The sequence below is a fragment of the Bubalus bubalis genome, chromosome 20 (genome assembly GCF_019923935.1).
Source record: "Bubalus bubalis isolate 160015118507 breed Murrah chromosome 20, NDDB_SH_1, whole genome shotgun sequence".
Classification (NCBI taxonomy): Eukaryota; Metazoa; Chordata; class Mammalia; order Artiodactyla; family Bovidae; genus Bubalus; species Bubalus bubalis.
Genome location: NC_059176.1, coordinates 23,570,191 through 23,587,601, shown reverse-complemented (window position 1 = coordinate 23,587,601; position 17,411 = coordinate 23,570,191). Strand labels below are relative to the sequence as shown.

The 17,411-nt window shown below is 39.9% G+C and overlaps 1 protein-coding gene across 7 annotated transcripts in view; it reads right to left on the bottom strand.

Moving 5' to 3' along the window:
* Positions 1–17,411, bottom strand: part of SLC25A21 (solute carrier family 25 member 21) — a 519,679-nt gene continuing 502,268 nt past the window's right edge. For all 7 annotated transcript variants that reach the window (XM_025271366.3, XM_025271363.3, XM_025271362.3 and 4 more), the window contains 3 exons: positions 5,280–5,461; positions 4,331–4,383; positions 1–1,292 (listed from right to left, as the gene is read on the bottom strand). In XM_025271366.3, the coding sequence (XP_025127151.1) occupies positions 1,231–1,292; positions 4,331–4,383; positions 5,280–5,461 (297 nt within the window). In that variant the 3' untranslated portion in view covers positions 1–1,230. The remainder of the gene's footprint in view (positions 1,293–4,330; positions 4,384–5,279; positions 5,462–17,411) is intronic.

The following is a 17,411-nucleotide window of genomic DNA, read 5'->3' as shown; positions in this document are numbered from 1 at the left end:
TTATCTTTCATTTTTTATTTTCAAAATGTTTTAGTGACACAGCTTCATGGTAGACAGATCTCCTGGTTATAGTTAAGAACAGGTGTCATCCTAGAACAGGCAGATATTTTTGTTGACTCAAGATACTGAAGGAGCATCACTTCAGGATGCAGATATAAAATTAAGCTTTGTTACATCAACGTCAAGCAGATATTTTTTTTGAGTGCGTGTTAGTACAGGCATCTTTGGAAATGCCAAGAATGTACTTCTCTTTTGAAACATTTTCTTCTTCATAATACATATTTTAACATTGAAGTTAGTAGACTTCACATCTGAAACCATCACTTAAAAATAGTAAACTAGAAATGTAGTTTATTCTAAACATCTTTTTAAAAAAAATGGCATAGGTAAGAATTCTGAGAAAAGGTATCTGATGCAAATACGGACAGCACAAACAGGCCTAAGGAGCAGTTCAGATTTGTGATTCAACATGAACATATTTCAGCATTAAAACTTGTTTTCAAAGGGAACTATGTAAAGAAAAGTAGTTTAATATAGTTTCATGTTTTATCGTTGTCACAAAAGACTTCAAATATCATAATTTAAAAATATGATCTGCTTTAACCAACAGTGCAAAATATAAAGTAGGTTTAGGAAAATACAGATGAGATGTATATTATTACTAAAGGAAACCAACAATTCACATTTTAACATGAAATTTTAAAAAGGCCATTTTAGTACCCTTCAGAAACATTTCCATGTATATGATGAAATACTATTTATGGAAGAATTTAATTCCTTATAAAAACTTTAAATTTTGGCATATTTTTTCACTTATAAGCACTTATTTACCTTTTAGGAAAGAATAATCATCAATACAATGCATTTTTATTGCAAAGCCCTGTAAGAGGAACATAGGTCATAAAATTTGTATTGTTTTTATGGAATATATCTAATTTCCATGCTACTTTTCTATATTCAGCTTATATATTTCATTGCTTCACAGTATTAATTTTCTCATAGTTTTAAGGATATGATTAAAACGACAGTTTCAAATTGTCTAGAGATAATTTTTGAAGTATCAAAATAGGTTTTGTTCTTGAACACACTGTTTTACCCTTTATAATTGTATCTAAGTGTATAATTATAATTTATCATTGTATTGAGCTTAACTGATAGATATTCTCGCCTCCTGATGGTGCTGTGTAATGAAATCCATTTTCACAAGGGGGGAAAATACACCGTAGGCAATCACCAGTTCTCCTGAAGCCATGAATAGGTGTATTCATAAACCAGCAGCATCACTGCACCACCTAGAAAAGAAAAGAGCAGTTTTTAATCCTGTGAAATTGTGTTGTCTTTCCCACTGGGTTTCTGAATCCCCTGGAGTCTTATGCAGCCTATCAGGCAGAAGCCATTCAGAATCATCAGTTCTCAAGCTCCAATGCATAGACAGAAAACTACTGTGGAAAATTCTCAGAGCAAAATCAAGACCATCTTGAGCCTCCAAATACATTTTTTCCCCATGAGTTTCTGTAACCTTCATCATTTCTCATCAGATTCTTTTTCAGGCACTTTTAATTTTTAAAAGTAAATAAATACACATTTAGTCATGTAAGGGCATGTGACTTTCCTGTGAACAGAAACCTTCGGATTTGTCATATGTAGGCAAAGGATTTATCTTTTCCAGTTTATAATGAGCATTGTTGTAGCTGCATTCAACAAGGACATTTCCAAGATGGTGCTTGATAGATGAGCCTGGTTTTCTCTTACAGCTTTCAAACTGAATTGTAATGTGAAAAATAGCTTCTGAGTCCTTCTAAAATCTGTATTTCAAAACGTAGCCAGCTTTCAACCTCCTTTTGTTGCCTTCATTCCTTTCATCTGCCTCAAATAGAGATATGGATTGCACTCGAAAATCTGGTAGTTGTATTGGGTGTCATAAAACCCATCATTTATCTGGGAAGGGAAGAGTTATATAATTGGCTGCAAAAACGCTTGCTATATAATATGTCAACAGGAATACGATATAGGAAGACAAACACTGAGGCTGCTGAATACCTAGACATTAGAAGCACGTGTATGTGAATGATTTTGTGTTCTCTCTGATGCGGTAAACAGCACACATCCTGTGCCCTTTAAGATGTTCTCTGTCCTTTCGTGTCTATAGGAACAGTACTACAAAATCAAAATGTGGACAAATATCCAGAGCACATCTTAGAGAAGACTTGGCTATGTGAACAGAAGACTGACTTCTGACAGAAAGAAATAGAACTTGATTTTCATCTTATTTTGTACACACTGCCATATGCTTTTTTTTTTAATCTACAGGCTGCACATGTTTGTGTAACCTTATGCCAAAGATAATTATCTGCCTGTAATTTTCATTTTTAACCCATGAAGATACTCTATAAGCCCCATCTTGGCTGCTGTAGCCCTCCTGGAGCTCTGGCAAACAAAAAGGGATGCGCTACAGAGGGTTGTCATACGTATGTAATTGCTGTATTTCCTCTTATTAACCGTTTGCAGTGTAAGACAAGAACACACAGAATTGAGTAAGTTTTCAGCCTAGTGACATTTGAAGTCTGAACCACAGACTTTAAGATTCTCCTTTCCTGGGAGATCCTGATCATTAGCCACAGAGAGCTGTTAAGACTGTTATAAAACTAAGATGTTTTACCCTTTACAATTGTATATAAGTTGGGGTGTTTCTCCAGAATGAAGGATGAGAATTCCAGGTTCATCCAGCTTTTCTTTTTTACTGTCTCTCTCTCTCTCAAAAACAAAACAAAACAAAACTCTTATCTTTCAGTCTTACCTTCTTCTCTACAACTTTCTTTCCTTTGAGGTTGGTAGGACTTGCATGTTTGGGATGACAGTGGAGACCAGTTATTCACAATTTTGTTTAGCCTGGACACTATGTTCACAACAACCCTTTTCATTGGATTTAACACCATAGCAACTCAGGACACCTCATGCAAAAACATTTAAAAAGCCAACCAAACATTTGTAAGCCTCTAACAAAACTTGGGGTCAGATTATTTAAGAGTTTTGGATTGAGGTTCCAGTCAATTACCATTTTAGCTAAACTCTCCCTGATCACTCTCCCTTTTCAGGCCCATGGCCTCCTGAGAATGCTGGAGGAGGGTCAGTCCTATGATTTTCTCTAATACTAGGTCTACGAGCAGGTTTTTACTGTGTGGTGAAGGAAAAACACCACATTCTTGCAGAGAGAGTTCCACAAAATCACCAATATTCTTTATGACTGAGTTCATTTTTATACATGGACCAGTAAGACGTCTGAATCTCAAATGTGAAGCAAAAATCCATGCTTAAATGCCTAGGAAGTCTGGGATAGATGGACTGGGAATTGTAAAAGTGTTTTCTAAATATATGAAAGTATGAACTGTTCACCAGCTTCAATTTACAGACTGCTGTTCTATATCTCAGGTTGGCAGAAAGGCTGAGATTTAAACGTAAATATGCACGTGTGTGAGTGTGGCAGGGGAGGGGCACATCGGGTGTTCAAAGGGAGGACAGACGGAAGGGGAAAGGGAGAGGGGGGAGGAGCAGGGGAAGGTTTGGGGGAAGATTACCAGGATGTCTAAGTAGGTGAGTGTGGCCTGGTAAAAAAAATCTGTGTGGTCTAGTGCATACTTCTGTACTTATTCACAAGGTTGCTTATAATCCAAGGCTATTTGCCCAGGTGGTAGAGTCTGCAGCAGTTGCTTTCTTATCTATTTACATAGAGGCAGCTGACTCTCCCTGTGGGAATGGCAGCCGGCTTTTTGTGGGCTGGCATCCTGAGGTAAGGCCCTGAGCCAATCCCCTCCACCATCTCCCCGACAGGAGCCAGGAAGGTGAGAGCCAGGCTGCAGCTTCCCCCTCTCCCCTCCCCAGAGGCGACTGTGAGGAGAGTGGCCCTGGCTGTTCATGGAGTAGTCCTCCTGCTTTTCTCTCTGTCAAGCGAAGTTGAGGCAGGAGCAAGAATGAGCTAGAAGAACCAGGGAAAGGTTTATTGGGCTGGTCCCTTACTCAGTGAAAATCCTCGCCTTCAGCCAGAAGCCACTCAAACTCCAACTGACTGTGGATCCTTTCCTATTGACTTAAGCTGGGCTTTGGCTTCTATCAGCCTCCAGCAAGGCCATAAATAATACCTTATAACACAAGTCCAACACATCTAATGGATTCCCTTAGTGTCTTATTGCTATGCAACTTTTTATTCTTAAGGTTTCCGTGTTTCACAGTGTGACAAACTTTTATTGTGTTACAGATAGACACAAATAAGAAAAAGAAAAGGGATACTAGAACAATAAAGAAGGAAGGATATAAGTAATGAAAACATCATTACCTGGTCCGAGCCTCATAATCTTGGGAAGCAGGCCTTTATACAAAGCTAAAATGCTAGAACCAGGAGAGAAAGAGCACAAACATTCTTATTCTGAACATGCAATGGATTTGCACCTCAACTTTATAGAGATGTTGACCCAGCATTTACCCAAACAAGTCATTTGAAAAAAATTTTCAAATCTCCAAACAGATAGTATCTGGCCAAGTATTCCCTGCAGCAAATTGGATGAGAGGAAAGAGTTAATTCTTTATTACTCAAGGTATGCTGATCTTGTCCCATCAGAAATAGGATTTTTATCAGCGAGATAGTTTTTGTGTTCAAGACAGGCCTCACTTTTAAGACAGCTGTGTATATGGACAAAATGACTCTTGTAATTGAGTTTAAAAGACTTAGTCTTCACAAAAAGAAATATGATGCAGTTTAGATCAAAATCATAAAACATTACTTGCCTACTTGAGAATGAGACCAGTGAGGAGGGGCGGAGAGACAAAAACAAGACTTAAAAAAAAAAGACCAGCAGAAAAAGGCACATAGTTTAAAAGAAAACTACTTTCACAAAACTCTCATGTTTAACTCTCCCAGGAGAATATAATTAGGTGACATTTTGATTAGGAGAGTGAGAGGACACTCACTCTCCTGCCCATGTGGGAACAAGGTACATTATATGCAATAGCGTATTATGCAAACTGTCAAGCGGAAAGTTCACCTTGGCATTCTAGGACAAACACACTGCATACTGAATGATCGTGGCTCATGTTTCTTGGTGTAAGGAGGTTTTTGCCAACATCTCATTACTGTGTTATCTCACAAAGTTCCTCATCTATTCCCGAAAGCTTCTCAGATACAGACCCAATGCAGGAGGGCTTAATGGCCCTAGTCAAAATGGAAGTACAATACAGTTTTAGCAATGCTTTAGTTTTGCTCATTTATTAAAATAAGAATGTGTTACCCTTCTTCCTGATAGACCGTGGCCATTGTTTTAAAACAGGTTTTGTACTTGATCTCTCCAGGAACTGGCTGAGGCCCTTGAATCCTACTTTTGGCAACATCAAAAGGGATGTTAATGACTGAGGCTATTGTGCCTGAGAGAAGACCAATCCCAAATTTTCTCAAAAACTCCAAGGTTGGATCCTAAAAGAAAAGAAGAATAAAATAACAGAAAGCGAAGCGGAAGCCCCTAAATCGGTTAAACACGATAAAGCAATATATATTTAAGCAGACATTGCGCTGCCTGGCACCCTCCTGTTATTCCAGCGGAACACATTAGGATTTCCTAGGCTGGAACTTGTTTTCTTGACAATCCCATTGGCTATGTTTTTACACATGGTCTAAATTGCTGAAGTACACATTTCCTCACACAGGATTTATAAACACAGTTCATAAAGAAAGACTGGTATGGCATATGGGGATGATTTGTATAATTGGGCTTCACAATGTACTTAGTATTACTGTATCAAAACAGGAGAAATCCAAGCACACTATTAGCTAATTGGCCAGAATATTTTACAAATGACAGCAACTTCCACCATGAAGCCTACTAAAATGCTCATTTGTGTGTGGACCCCCAAATGTTAAATTAAATCAAGGCTACTCTCGGTCTGCTGCTATTCCCCTCCAGGTTTTTTGCATTTATTTTCACGTGTAGCTGATCCACTGTACTGAGAAGTGCTAGCTTCCTGTTATTAACAAACCAACTTGGGGAGGCTGCAAAACAGCCTGTGACATTCTGTGCGTTAGAAACAGTAGTAAGTCACTGGACTAATTGGCTGAAGAATTTATAGCCCATTGTTCCTCAATCATATTCTTCCTTCATGGCAAAGGAAGAAAAGGAGAGAGAGAGAGAGAGAGGGAGAAATATTTCTTTCCATTTGAATTTAGGTCCTTCACTTTGGTCTGATTTGATTTTCCACCCCTGCCTGCTCTGCTTTCTGACATCAAAGTATTTAATTAGGTCTGATGTTGAAGTTGCTCTCCTTCAGCCTATTTTTGTGCCCAGAGAGCTCACATTATACTGTGTTATAATGAATTTGCCGGGAAGTTCTCATTTTGCTTTCAGCCTCAGTCCTTACCCTAAAGAAAGGTCATCTCACACACCGTAAGTTGCTGACAGAGACCTCCCCCATCCTCCCCCTGTCCTCTCTTTTGGTTTGTACTTCAGAAAGTTTTTCAGAGAGGAACAACACCGGGTCGTGCCATGATGCTATTTTATCTAGCAGGAGAACTTAAGGGGGGAACCATTCTCTGCTTAATAAAAAAAAAAAATCAGGTCTGAGAATTGCATGCTTCTAGCTCTGATGGAAGAAAAAAAATTCTGGAAACTCTGAAATTTTCAATGAAACCAAGAGCCAGATACCATCACAGAAACTCCTATGTGTTTAAATATAAAAAGCGAGGGGTTCGATAATAATTCTTGGATCTGGGCCATACAGGTGCCGAGTAGGTTTAAAGGGATTTAAAAACCAACAGGGTGTTTCAACAGGAAAAACAATGCGTGATTGCAGTATGAGTGAGGTGTGTTTAAATAATTCCCCCTCCCCCATTTTCTTCTCTTTTACAAGGAGAGAAAAATGCCTTTATGTTACCCTCCTCCATGCTGGCACAGGAGCAAAACTGGAGCTCAGGAGGGTGGTGGATTCAGGGCCAGTTCTGGGTGTCTGACTGTGGACTGGCCCCTGCATCCCGTGGAGCCCAGTGGACAGAAGGGACATGTTTGACACCTACCCTTGTTTTACCCTACCCTTGTACTGTATGGTTTCTCTGAAAAATAAAAACAACAATAATAAAAGTGCTATGAATACTGTATGAGCCTGGCATAAAATGGATAGTATTTTTATGTAGCCTGTTTTCTAAAGTCTCAAAACACTTGTAATGAGGCCCTCATGGTGCTCCTGTGACATGACCAAGGACAGGTGAAAGTGATGACTTGTATGCACACAGACCTTTTGGGACATTCAGGGGATCCTGTCAAGCACACAGCTCTCCCCGCTCCTGGTGTGTTTGCTGAGGATTGGAGTTGAGGAGGGAGGGGTGGCTGAGACACTCAATGAGGGTCATTGTGTTTGAGACAGTGCTGGGGACCAAATACTAAGGTCTTCAAGCCCTCACAGTGTTCACTAGCACAAACTTAATTGAACCCACGGTTTCTACACATTTCCCAGCTCAGCAGTAAGGTCCCACTGCCACTACCAAGTCTGCCAAGTCTCTTTAGTTGTGTCTGACTCTGTGCGACCCCAGAGACGGCAGCCCACCAGGCTCCCCCGTCCCTGGGATTCTCCAGGCAAGAACACTGGAGTGGGTTGCCAGTTCCTTCTCCAATGCATGAAAGTGGAAAGCGAAAGTGAAGTCACTCAGTCGTGTCCGACTCTTAGCGACCCCATGGTCTGCAGCCTACCAGGCTCCTCCATCCATGGGATTTTCCAGGCAAGGGTACTGGAGTGGGGTGCCATTGCCGTCTCCGGTAAAGTCCCACACTAGTTCCCAAATCCAGCTGTGCATCAGAGTCACCTGGGAGCTTTACAAAATATGGATGCACAGCCCCACCTCACACCCACCTTAGATTCCCAGATCAGAATCACCTGGGAAAGTGCCTGAACGTTGATTTAAAAGAACTTTAGGACTTCTCACCTGGCCAGACAGAGGGCCCATGTCTGCGAACCATTGATTTTGATTGCTATTCCACACAGGCAAAGTAGATGGCCAATTGCTACCCCTCCAGGCATTCTAGGAAGGAGAGAAGTCTTTGCAGATAGCCAGGAGGTGCCCCTCACCAAAGACCTCTGGGCCCCTCAGCCTCTTCTTCTGAGCCTATGGTCTGCAAGAGGCAGCAACCCGGCTGGGAATCAAGTACGCCAAGGAGAGCCCGGCCAGCTCCCCTCTGCTTTATTTGCTGCATGTCGTAGCCAGCCTTGGATGAATGCAGCCCCTCAAATGTCCCTCCCCTTCATCCCCTCTGGCTACTCTCACTTCTCTGGCTTTAGCTCATGCCTGTGACTTTCTAGGTCTTGCTTTCTTCTCGCCTCTGTCACCTGTTTTTCTCAGTGGCACCAGGGTTCTCTTTTCATAAAAACAGATCTGCCTCCCTACTCAAAGGCCCTCAACACTTCCCCACTCCACGGAGAGTAAGGTCAAAACTCCTTGTTGGCCTTTGCTTTCTTTCCCGTGATATGCTTCCAACTTAACCTTTCAAGCCTCAAATTCTACATCCGTATGCCCAACCCATACTATAGTCAGACTGGTTAAATCATAATCATGCAAATTTTCTACCAAATACTTTTCTAACTCCACATCTTTTTTCAAACAATTCACACAACCTAGAACACCATTCACCATCATCTTCATGGACAGCAGCCCCACTCTTTACAGTCCAGCTTAAATCCCAGCTTGCCCAGGAGACTTCTGTGGATCACCACTGAAGCTGATTTCTCCCTCTCCTGTGCTTCTGAAGCACTGTTGTGATCATTGTTCTACGCTTCTCTTTGTCTGGTTTTTGTTTGTAGCCATCTTCCCTGTTGGACTGCGAGCTGACACCGCATAGGAGCATATATTACTCCTCTTTGTGTCACCTACTGCACGGTGTGCACAGCAAGTGCTAAATGTCTGCTGATTAGCTTATCACTGCACTTTTTTTTTTTTTTTTTGGTAGAAACAGTGAGGATCAGGCTTTACTCTTAGTCACTATTTCTCAAAGCTCAGTATCTTCTACCCTGGAAATGAGCCCCTATTAGGACTTCACGTTTCTGTCTTTCTGCCACGAAGCATTAACATGGGGACATGACAAGGCATTGGACGGTTGCAAAGTGGAGTATTTCCAGGCAAATAAATTGAGACTCTCAGGTCATGGAGCCAGGCCTGGGCTTGCCAGACCCCATTACTCAGTGACTCACAGAAAGAACCATGATATGGCAACCTGTGACCAGATTTTAGAAAAGGAATGCAATGAGCATAGAGTAGAGTCTTGAAATATTACTCTTTGGGCTCTTCTTTCTTATACTTCCTGATCTTTCCCCTACTGAGGAGAGGCATCCACTTGCCTCAAGAATGAGGATTGTTGTTGCAGGACTATAAAGAGAGGGCAAAAGGTAATATTTAGTGGTTTTCATTTTCAAATTAGGCTCTTCAGTGTGCTATATCAATTAATCACTCTTTGAGGTAAGGACTATTATTTTTACTTTTATTTTACAAATGAGTGAACTGAAAGGTATAGAAGAAGTATAAGAAGAACTTGAGTGCAAATCCAAGTATAAGAAGAAAATTTTTGTTACATCCAAGTGAACCCAAGACTTTTCCTTAAGGGGATAGTTTTTCTACTGATACTCTTATGGGTTGGTAGGTGGGCTGTATGGGGAGGTACCTGAGAACCTCCTGAAATTACAAGCAATGCTTCTGTGTATGTGTATTTGGGTTTTTCTGGAGAAAGTATCAGTAGATTTTATCAGGCTCATAAAAGTTAAAAACAACTTCATCAAATCATTTTTCCTACCATAAATTTATAAAGTAAGGAAAGGACAACGCAGTGTTGAAAACAGGAAGCCCTCATTGTCATGGGAGTTATCAGGCAATTCACTGTAGTGAAAATATTTCTGCAAATATTTCCACTCTGGAGTTGGGTTACTCATACTATCGGTGAACTCAATGGTTCTCAAAGTGTAGTCCTTGAACCATCACCATCAGTATCATGTGGGAACTTACTAGAAATGAAAATTTGGGCTTTATCAGGACTACAGTACCCAAAACTCTAGGCACGGAGCACAATCTATTTAAACAAGTCTTCCAAATTATTCTGATGGATGCATAAGTCTGAGAACCACTGCTTAACTGAAGCTTATGGTTCCTTTTTTTGGATCCTTGGCTAGATAAAGTTAAATAAAATGAAAGTGAAAGTCACTCAGTTGTGTTTGACTTTGTGACCCCATGGACTATACAGTCCATGGTATTCTCCAGGCCAGAATATTGGAGTGGGTAGCCATTTCCTTCTCTAGGGGATCTTCCCAACCCAGGGATGGAACCCAGGTCTCCCTCATTGCAGATGAATTCTTTACTAGCTGAGCCACAAGGGAAGCCCAAGAATACTGGAGTGGGTAGCCTATACCTTCTCCAGGGGATCTTCCCAACCCAGGAATCGAACTGGGGTCTCCTGCATTGCAGGCAGATTCTTTACCAGCCGAGCTACCAGGCAAGTTTGGCTAGATAAGTGATGCTCTAAAGGGATCTAGATGTACTGTGGAGCATTTTAAAGCCTTCTTTGCTGGAAACAGGTCTTTGTTTCTTTAAGGCTGCATAACTGAATGCAACACTGTTAACTCTGTCCACCTTTTCTGACCCCAGCTCCATCCAAAGCAAGAATGCACATCTGTGAGGTTGTTCGGTCTGAGTGAAACTTATGACATAGTTTGAATGGGTCATTCTGTACTGGCAGTAAGTAAATCATTCTTGTCAATAACCACAACAGGAAATAACAATAAAATGGTAAAAATAAACAGAAGTAATAAAATAATATACCTTATGATATTTGTGCTATTTTTCATAACTTTCAGTAAGAGAATTAATGGTACTGTTAATAATAGTTACTTATTTCTAGACAATTTTATATGCAAAAAAACATGTATATAGCATATATAAGAACCGTATGAATTAGGTACATAACCCCTTTTTATAGATAAGGGCATGAAACTTAGAGAATTAAGCCAGTTGATCAAGACCACATTGCTTATAAGAGATCGAGGTTGGATTTACACTCAAGTTCTTCAGACTTCCAACCACTACATTTTGTTTCAATTCATTCACTATGTTATATTGCCTCTCATTCACCATTCATTTGTTGTATATTCATCCAACCTACATTTATTGTACGTTACAAGTTGCTGTGCATTAGCTGAATGCCCAGCCTTCTGGCCTGATTATCATATTACTTGGGATGTCATTTTGCCTCATTTATTTTATTAAAAATTGGAAAAAGCTGATGATGATAATGATAACACACAATCTGCTAGGCACTATGTTAAGCACTTTCTTTATATTTAAGCCTCACAACATTGCTGAGTAGATGAGGCATCTGAAGCTTACAGAAATTATCTTACTAATAAGTATAATTTTAAATTAACCAAAAAAGAGCCATGATTCTATTATTTGGAAGTGAAGAAGTCAAAATATTGAGAAGCTCTGAGATTGCCAGATATCAACTAGCAGAATTAGAGACATACCCTTGCCTCTCAGGACTGTACTCCACTTTAACAGTCAAGGAGATCACCTCTCAGTCCAAGAGAAATTTAAGTGGTAGAAAATAAAATCACAAGACTGGAAGTGAATTCAGAAGGTCCCCTAACCTAAAGAGTGACATCAGCAAGGTGGCAGAGCAGGGAGACTTGAATTCTCCTTTCTCACACAAACCCAACAATTCATGGACAGATTCTCTGCGTGAGAAATCTAGAAATTAGTTGAAAATTCCTGTACCCTGGGTCCACATGAACAGACTTATAGAATTCAGTAGGGAGATTCAGCACACCCTCCCACCAGAGTCCCTGCCCCTAGTGTATTGCCATATAATCAGGAAGACTCCCTAACTTCCTGCTTCTCCTAGGGGAGGGAAGGGATTAATTTGCATGTTCACCTTCTCTGGGGCTGAATGAGAAGAACTGGTATAAAGAACTGGTGTATTCTTGCCTATCTTGGAGTTCTGATGGCTCCAGTAGAATCTAGCCACCGTGGGGCGAGCTGAGATGAAGGGTTGGACTGCTAGAGGCCATATCTCTCCTCTTGCTCAGTACAGAGTAAGAAGACAAAAATGACAGCTGCCTGCTTCTCCCTGAGGAGGGAAACAGTTAGTACAGGTCCCCAGAATCTCTAGCCAGTCTGAATTTTGGGGGTCTTCTCCTGCATGAGGCTAGTCTATGAAGACTGCCTTGTCTTTGTTGGTGTCTGCACACACACCAACAAAGAGAGTTAAGGAAAATGAACAATCAGGCAAAGATGTTCCAAATTAAGAAACATGATATAGCTCCAGAAACCGACTATAAGGAAAGAGAATTACATGATTTACCTGACACAGAATTCAAAAAAACTGTCATAAAGATGCTCACTGAGGTCAAAGGAACATGTGTGAATAAAGTGAGAATTTCAATGAAGAGATAGAAAATATAAAAAATTACCAGACAGAAATCATGGAGTTGAAAAATGCAATAACTGAATCAAAAATTCACTAGAAGAACTCGGTAGTAGACTAGATCAAACAGAAGGAATCAGCAAACACAAAGACAGAGACTATTGGAAATAATTCAGTCAGAGGAGCAAAATGAAAAAGGAAGGAAAAAGAGTAAAACTAGTCTAAGAGATTGTGGGAGACTATTGTACAAAGCCCAAAATAGAAAATTAGAAAATACCTCAAGCCAAATGAAAAAGAAAACACAACATACCCAAACTTATGAGATTCAGCAAAAGAGTACTAAGAGTGATAAACACCTATATTTTTCCTATATTTCACAGTGATAAACACCTATATTTTTTAAAAAAGGAAGATCTCAAACAATCTAATTTTATAGCTCAAGGAACTAAAAGGAACACTAAGTACAAAGTTAGCAGGAGGAAGGAAATATTAAGATTAGAGTGGAAATAAAATAAACATTAGAAAAACAATAGAAAAATGAAATTGAGTTGGGTTTTTTAAAAGATAAAACTGACAAACCCTTAGCAAAACTAATTAAGAAAAAAAGAGAGAAGACTCAAAATCAGAAATGAAAGAAGAGAAATTATAACTGACATTATAACAGATGCCACAGAACTGGAAACGATCATAAAAGGCTATTGTGAACAATTATATATGAACACACTGGATAATCTAGAAGAAATGGACAAATTCCTAGAAATAAACAACCTATCAAAACTAAATCACAAAGAAGTAAAAAGTCTGAATAGACCTGTAACTAGTATGGAAATTACATTAACAGTCAAAAATCTCCCAACAAAGGAAAGCTCAGGACTAGATAGTTTCACTGGTGAAGTCTACTAAACATTAATTCTTCTATTAATGCCAATGCTTCTTAAATTCTTACAGAAAACTGAAGAGGAAGGAACACATCCACCTCATTTTATGAAGCCAGCATTATCTTGATATCAAAGCTAAAGACACCACAAGACAAGAAAACTACAGGACACGATCCCCGATGAGTATGACGTAAAATTTCTCAAAAAACACTAGCAAATCAAGTCCAACAGCACGTTAAAAGGATCATACATTATGACAAAGTGGGATTTATCCCTGGGACAAAAGGATGGTTCAACATATGAGAATCAATTAATATGATAAAGCACATTAAGAGAATAAAGGATTTAAAAAAATCATGATTCTCTCAACACATGTAGAAAATGCACTTGATAAAATTCAGCAAGTTTTCATGATAAACTCTCAAGAGAATAGAAACAGAAAGAAAGTGCATCAATGTAATAAAGTCCCAACATAAGTAAAGCCCACAGCTAATATCATATTCACTGGTAAAAAACTGAAAGCCTTTTCTCTAAGATCTAAGTAACAACACAAAGATGCCTGCTCTTATCATAGTAACATAGTAATGGAAGTCCTAATCAGAGCAATTATGCAAGAAAAAATAATAAAAGGCATCAAAGTCAGGAGAAATAAAGTTGTTGCTGTTACATATGACATGGTCTTATATGTAGAAAGGCTTCCCTGGTGGCTCAGACAGTAAAGAATCTGCCTACTATGTGGGAGACCCAGGTTCTATCCCTGGGTTGGGAAGATCCCCTTGAGAAGGGAATGGCTACCTACTCCAATGTTCTTACCTGGAGAATTTCATGGACAGAGGAGCCTGGCAGGCTACAGTCCATGGGGTGTCAAAGAATTGGACATGATTGAGTGACTAACATTTTCACTATATGTAGAAAAACCTAAACACTCTATAACAAACATTTAGAACTAATAAATTAGTAAAGCAGCAGGACACAAATCATCATATAAAATCATCATATAAAAATCACCATGTGTCTACTAACAGTGAACTATCTGAAAAGAAAATTAGAAAAGTAATCCCATTTACAATAGCACCAACAATAATAAAATACTTAGCAATAAACTTCGGAGAAGGCAATGGCACCCCACTCCAGCACTCTTGCCTAGAAAATCCCATGGACGGAGGAGCCTGGTAGGCTGCAGTCCATGGGGTCGCTAAGAGTTGGACACGACTGAGTGACTTCACTTTCACTTTGCACTTTCATGCATTGGAGAAGGAAATGGCAACCCACTCCGGTGTTCTTGCCTGGAGAATCCCAGGGACGGGGGAGCCTGGTGGGCTGCCGTCTATGGGGTCGCACAGAGTCAGACACGACTGAAGCGACTTAGCAGCAATAAACTTACCTAAGAAGGTGAAAGACCTGTATGCTGAAAACTACAAAACATTGGTGAAGAATTTTAAAAGACAAACACAAAGATAGTTCATGTTCAGGTATTGGAAGATTTAGTGTTGTTAAAATTTCCATACTACCCTAAATGATCTTCAGATTCAATGCAATTCCTGTTCAGTTCAGTTCAGTCATGTCCAACTCTTCGACCCCATGGACTGCAGCATTCCAGGTCTCCCTGTCTATCACCAACTCCTGGAGTTTGCTCAAACTCATGTCCATCGAGTCACTGATGCCATCAAACCCTCTCATCCTCTGTTGTCCCCTTCTCCTCCTGCCTTCAATCTTTCCCAGCACCAGGGTCTTCTCAAGTGAGTCAGTTCTTCGCATCAGGTGGCCAAAGTATTGGAGTTTCAGCTTCAGCATCAGTCTTTCCAATGAACACCCAGGACTGATCTCCTTTAGGATTAACTGTTTTGATCTCCTTGCTGTCCAGGGGACTCTCAAGAGTTTTCTGCAGCACCACAGTTCGAAAGCATCAATTCTTCAGCACTCAGCTTTCTTTATAGTCCAACTCTCACATCCATACATGACTACTGGAAAAACCATATCTTTGACTAGATGGACATTTGTTGGCAAAGTAATGTCTCTGCTTTTTAATATGCTGTCTAGGTTGTTCATAACTTTTCTTCCAAAGAGCAAATGTCTTTTAATTTCATGGCTGCAGTCACCATCTTCAGTGATTTTGGGGCCCCCAAAAATGAAGTCTGTCACTGTTTCCACTGTTTCCCCATCTATTTGCCATGAAGTGATGGGACAAGATGCCATGATCTTAGTTTTCTGAATGTTGGGTTTTAACCCAACTTTTCCACTCTCCTCTTGCACTTTCATCAAGAGGCTCTTTAGTTCTTTACTTTCTGCCATAAGTGTGGTGTCATCTGCATCTGAGGTTATTGATATTTCTCCTTGTAAATATTTCAATAGCATTTTTCATAGAAATTAAAAAAAATACAACTCATATGGAATCACAAAAGACCAAAAGTAGCCAAATCAACCTTGAGAAAGATGAATAAAAGAGGAACACATTTCCTAATTTCAAAATATATTGCAAAGCTACAGTTAATTAAGATAGCATGGTACTGACACAAAGACAAACATAGAGACCAATGGAATAGAATAGTAAGCCCAGAAACAAATCCAAGCATGTAGTTAAGTGTAAGTGCAAATGTTAATCGCTCAGTTGTGTCAACTCTTTGTGACCCTGCCAGGCTTCTGTGTCCATGGAATTCTCTAGGCAAGAACACTGGAGTGGGTAGCCATTCCTTTCTCTAGGGGATCTTACCAACCCAGGGATGGAACCTGGGTCTCCTGGACTTCAGGCAGATTCTTTACTGTCTGAGCCACCAGGGAAGCCCAAGCATATATGCTTGGATTTCCTGGTGGGAAATCCAAGCAAAAATGGTCAATTAATCTTCAACAAAGGTGCCATTGGCCTTAGCACTGATTTCATCAATATGACACCAAAAGCGCATAGACATGTGGGACTATGTCAAAAAACTTCTGAACAGCTAAGGAAACAAACACTTATAAATAAAAACTTATGGAGTGGGAGAAAATATTTGCAAACCATACATATGATGAGATGTTACTATTAAAATATATAAGAATCTCCTATAATTCAATACCAAGAAAACTAATAACCTGATTTATAGATGGGTGAAGGACTTGAATAGACATTTTCCAAAGGAGACTTACAAATGGCCGGCAAGCATATGAAGAAACGCTCAATGTCATTAATAATCTGGGAGATGTGGATAATCTGGGAAATGTAAATCAAAAGCACAGTGAAATCTCATTTCACATGTGTGACGATGGCTACTATAAGAAAACACAAAAGACATGTGTTGGTGAGAACAACTTCTCCAGTGTGGAAACATTGGAACACTTGTACATTGTTGATAGAAATGCAAAATGATGTAAGCTTTATAGAAATCAGTATAGAAGTTTCTCAAAAATTAAAAATAGAAGTATTATATAATCCAGCAACCCCACTTCTTAGTATTTCTCCAAACAAAATGAAATAAAAATCTCAGAGTAATATTAGTACTCCTATATTCATTATTGGAGCTTCCTGGGGGCTCAGTGGTAAAGAATTCACCTGCAATGCAGGAGATGTGGGCTTGATCCTGAATCAGGAAGATCCCCTGGAGAAGGAAATGGCAACCCATTCCAATCTTCTTGCCTGGGAAATCCCATGGACGGAGAAGCCTGGCGGGCTACAGTCCATGGGGTTGCAAAAGAATCAGATATGGCTTGTGACTAAACAACAACAACAAATTCATCATAGCATTATTCACAACAGCCAAGATATGTATATAACCAAAATGCACACTGACAGATAAATGGATTAAAAATGTGGTATATATATACTGCTGCTGCTAAGTTGCTTCAGTCGTGTCCGACTCTATGCGACCCCACAGATGGCAGGCCATCAGGGTCCCCCGTCCCTGAGATTCTCTAGGCAAGAACACTGGAGTGGGTTGCCATTTCCTTCTCCAATGCATGAAAGTGGAAAGTGAAAGTGAAGTCACTCAGTCGTGTCCAACTCTTAGCGACCCCATGGACTGCAGCCCACCAGGCTCCTCCGTCCATGGGATTTTCTAGGCGAGAGTACTGGAGTGGGGTGCCATTGCCTTTTCCAGTGGAATACTATTCATCTTTACAAAGAAGGAAATTC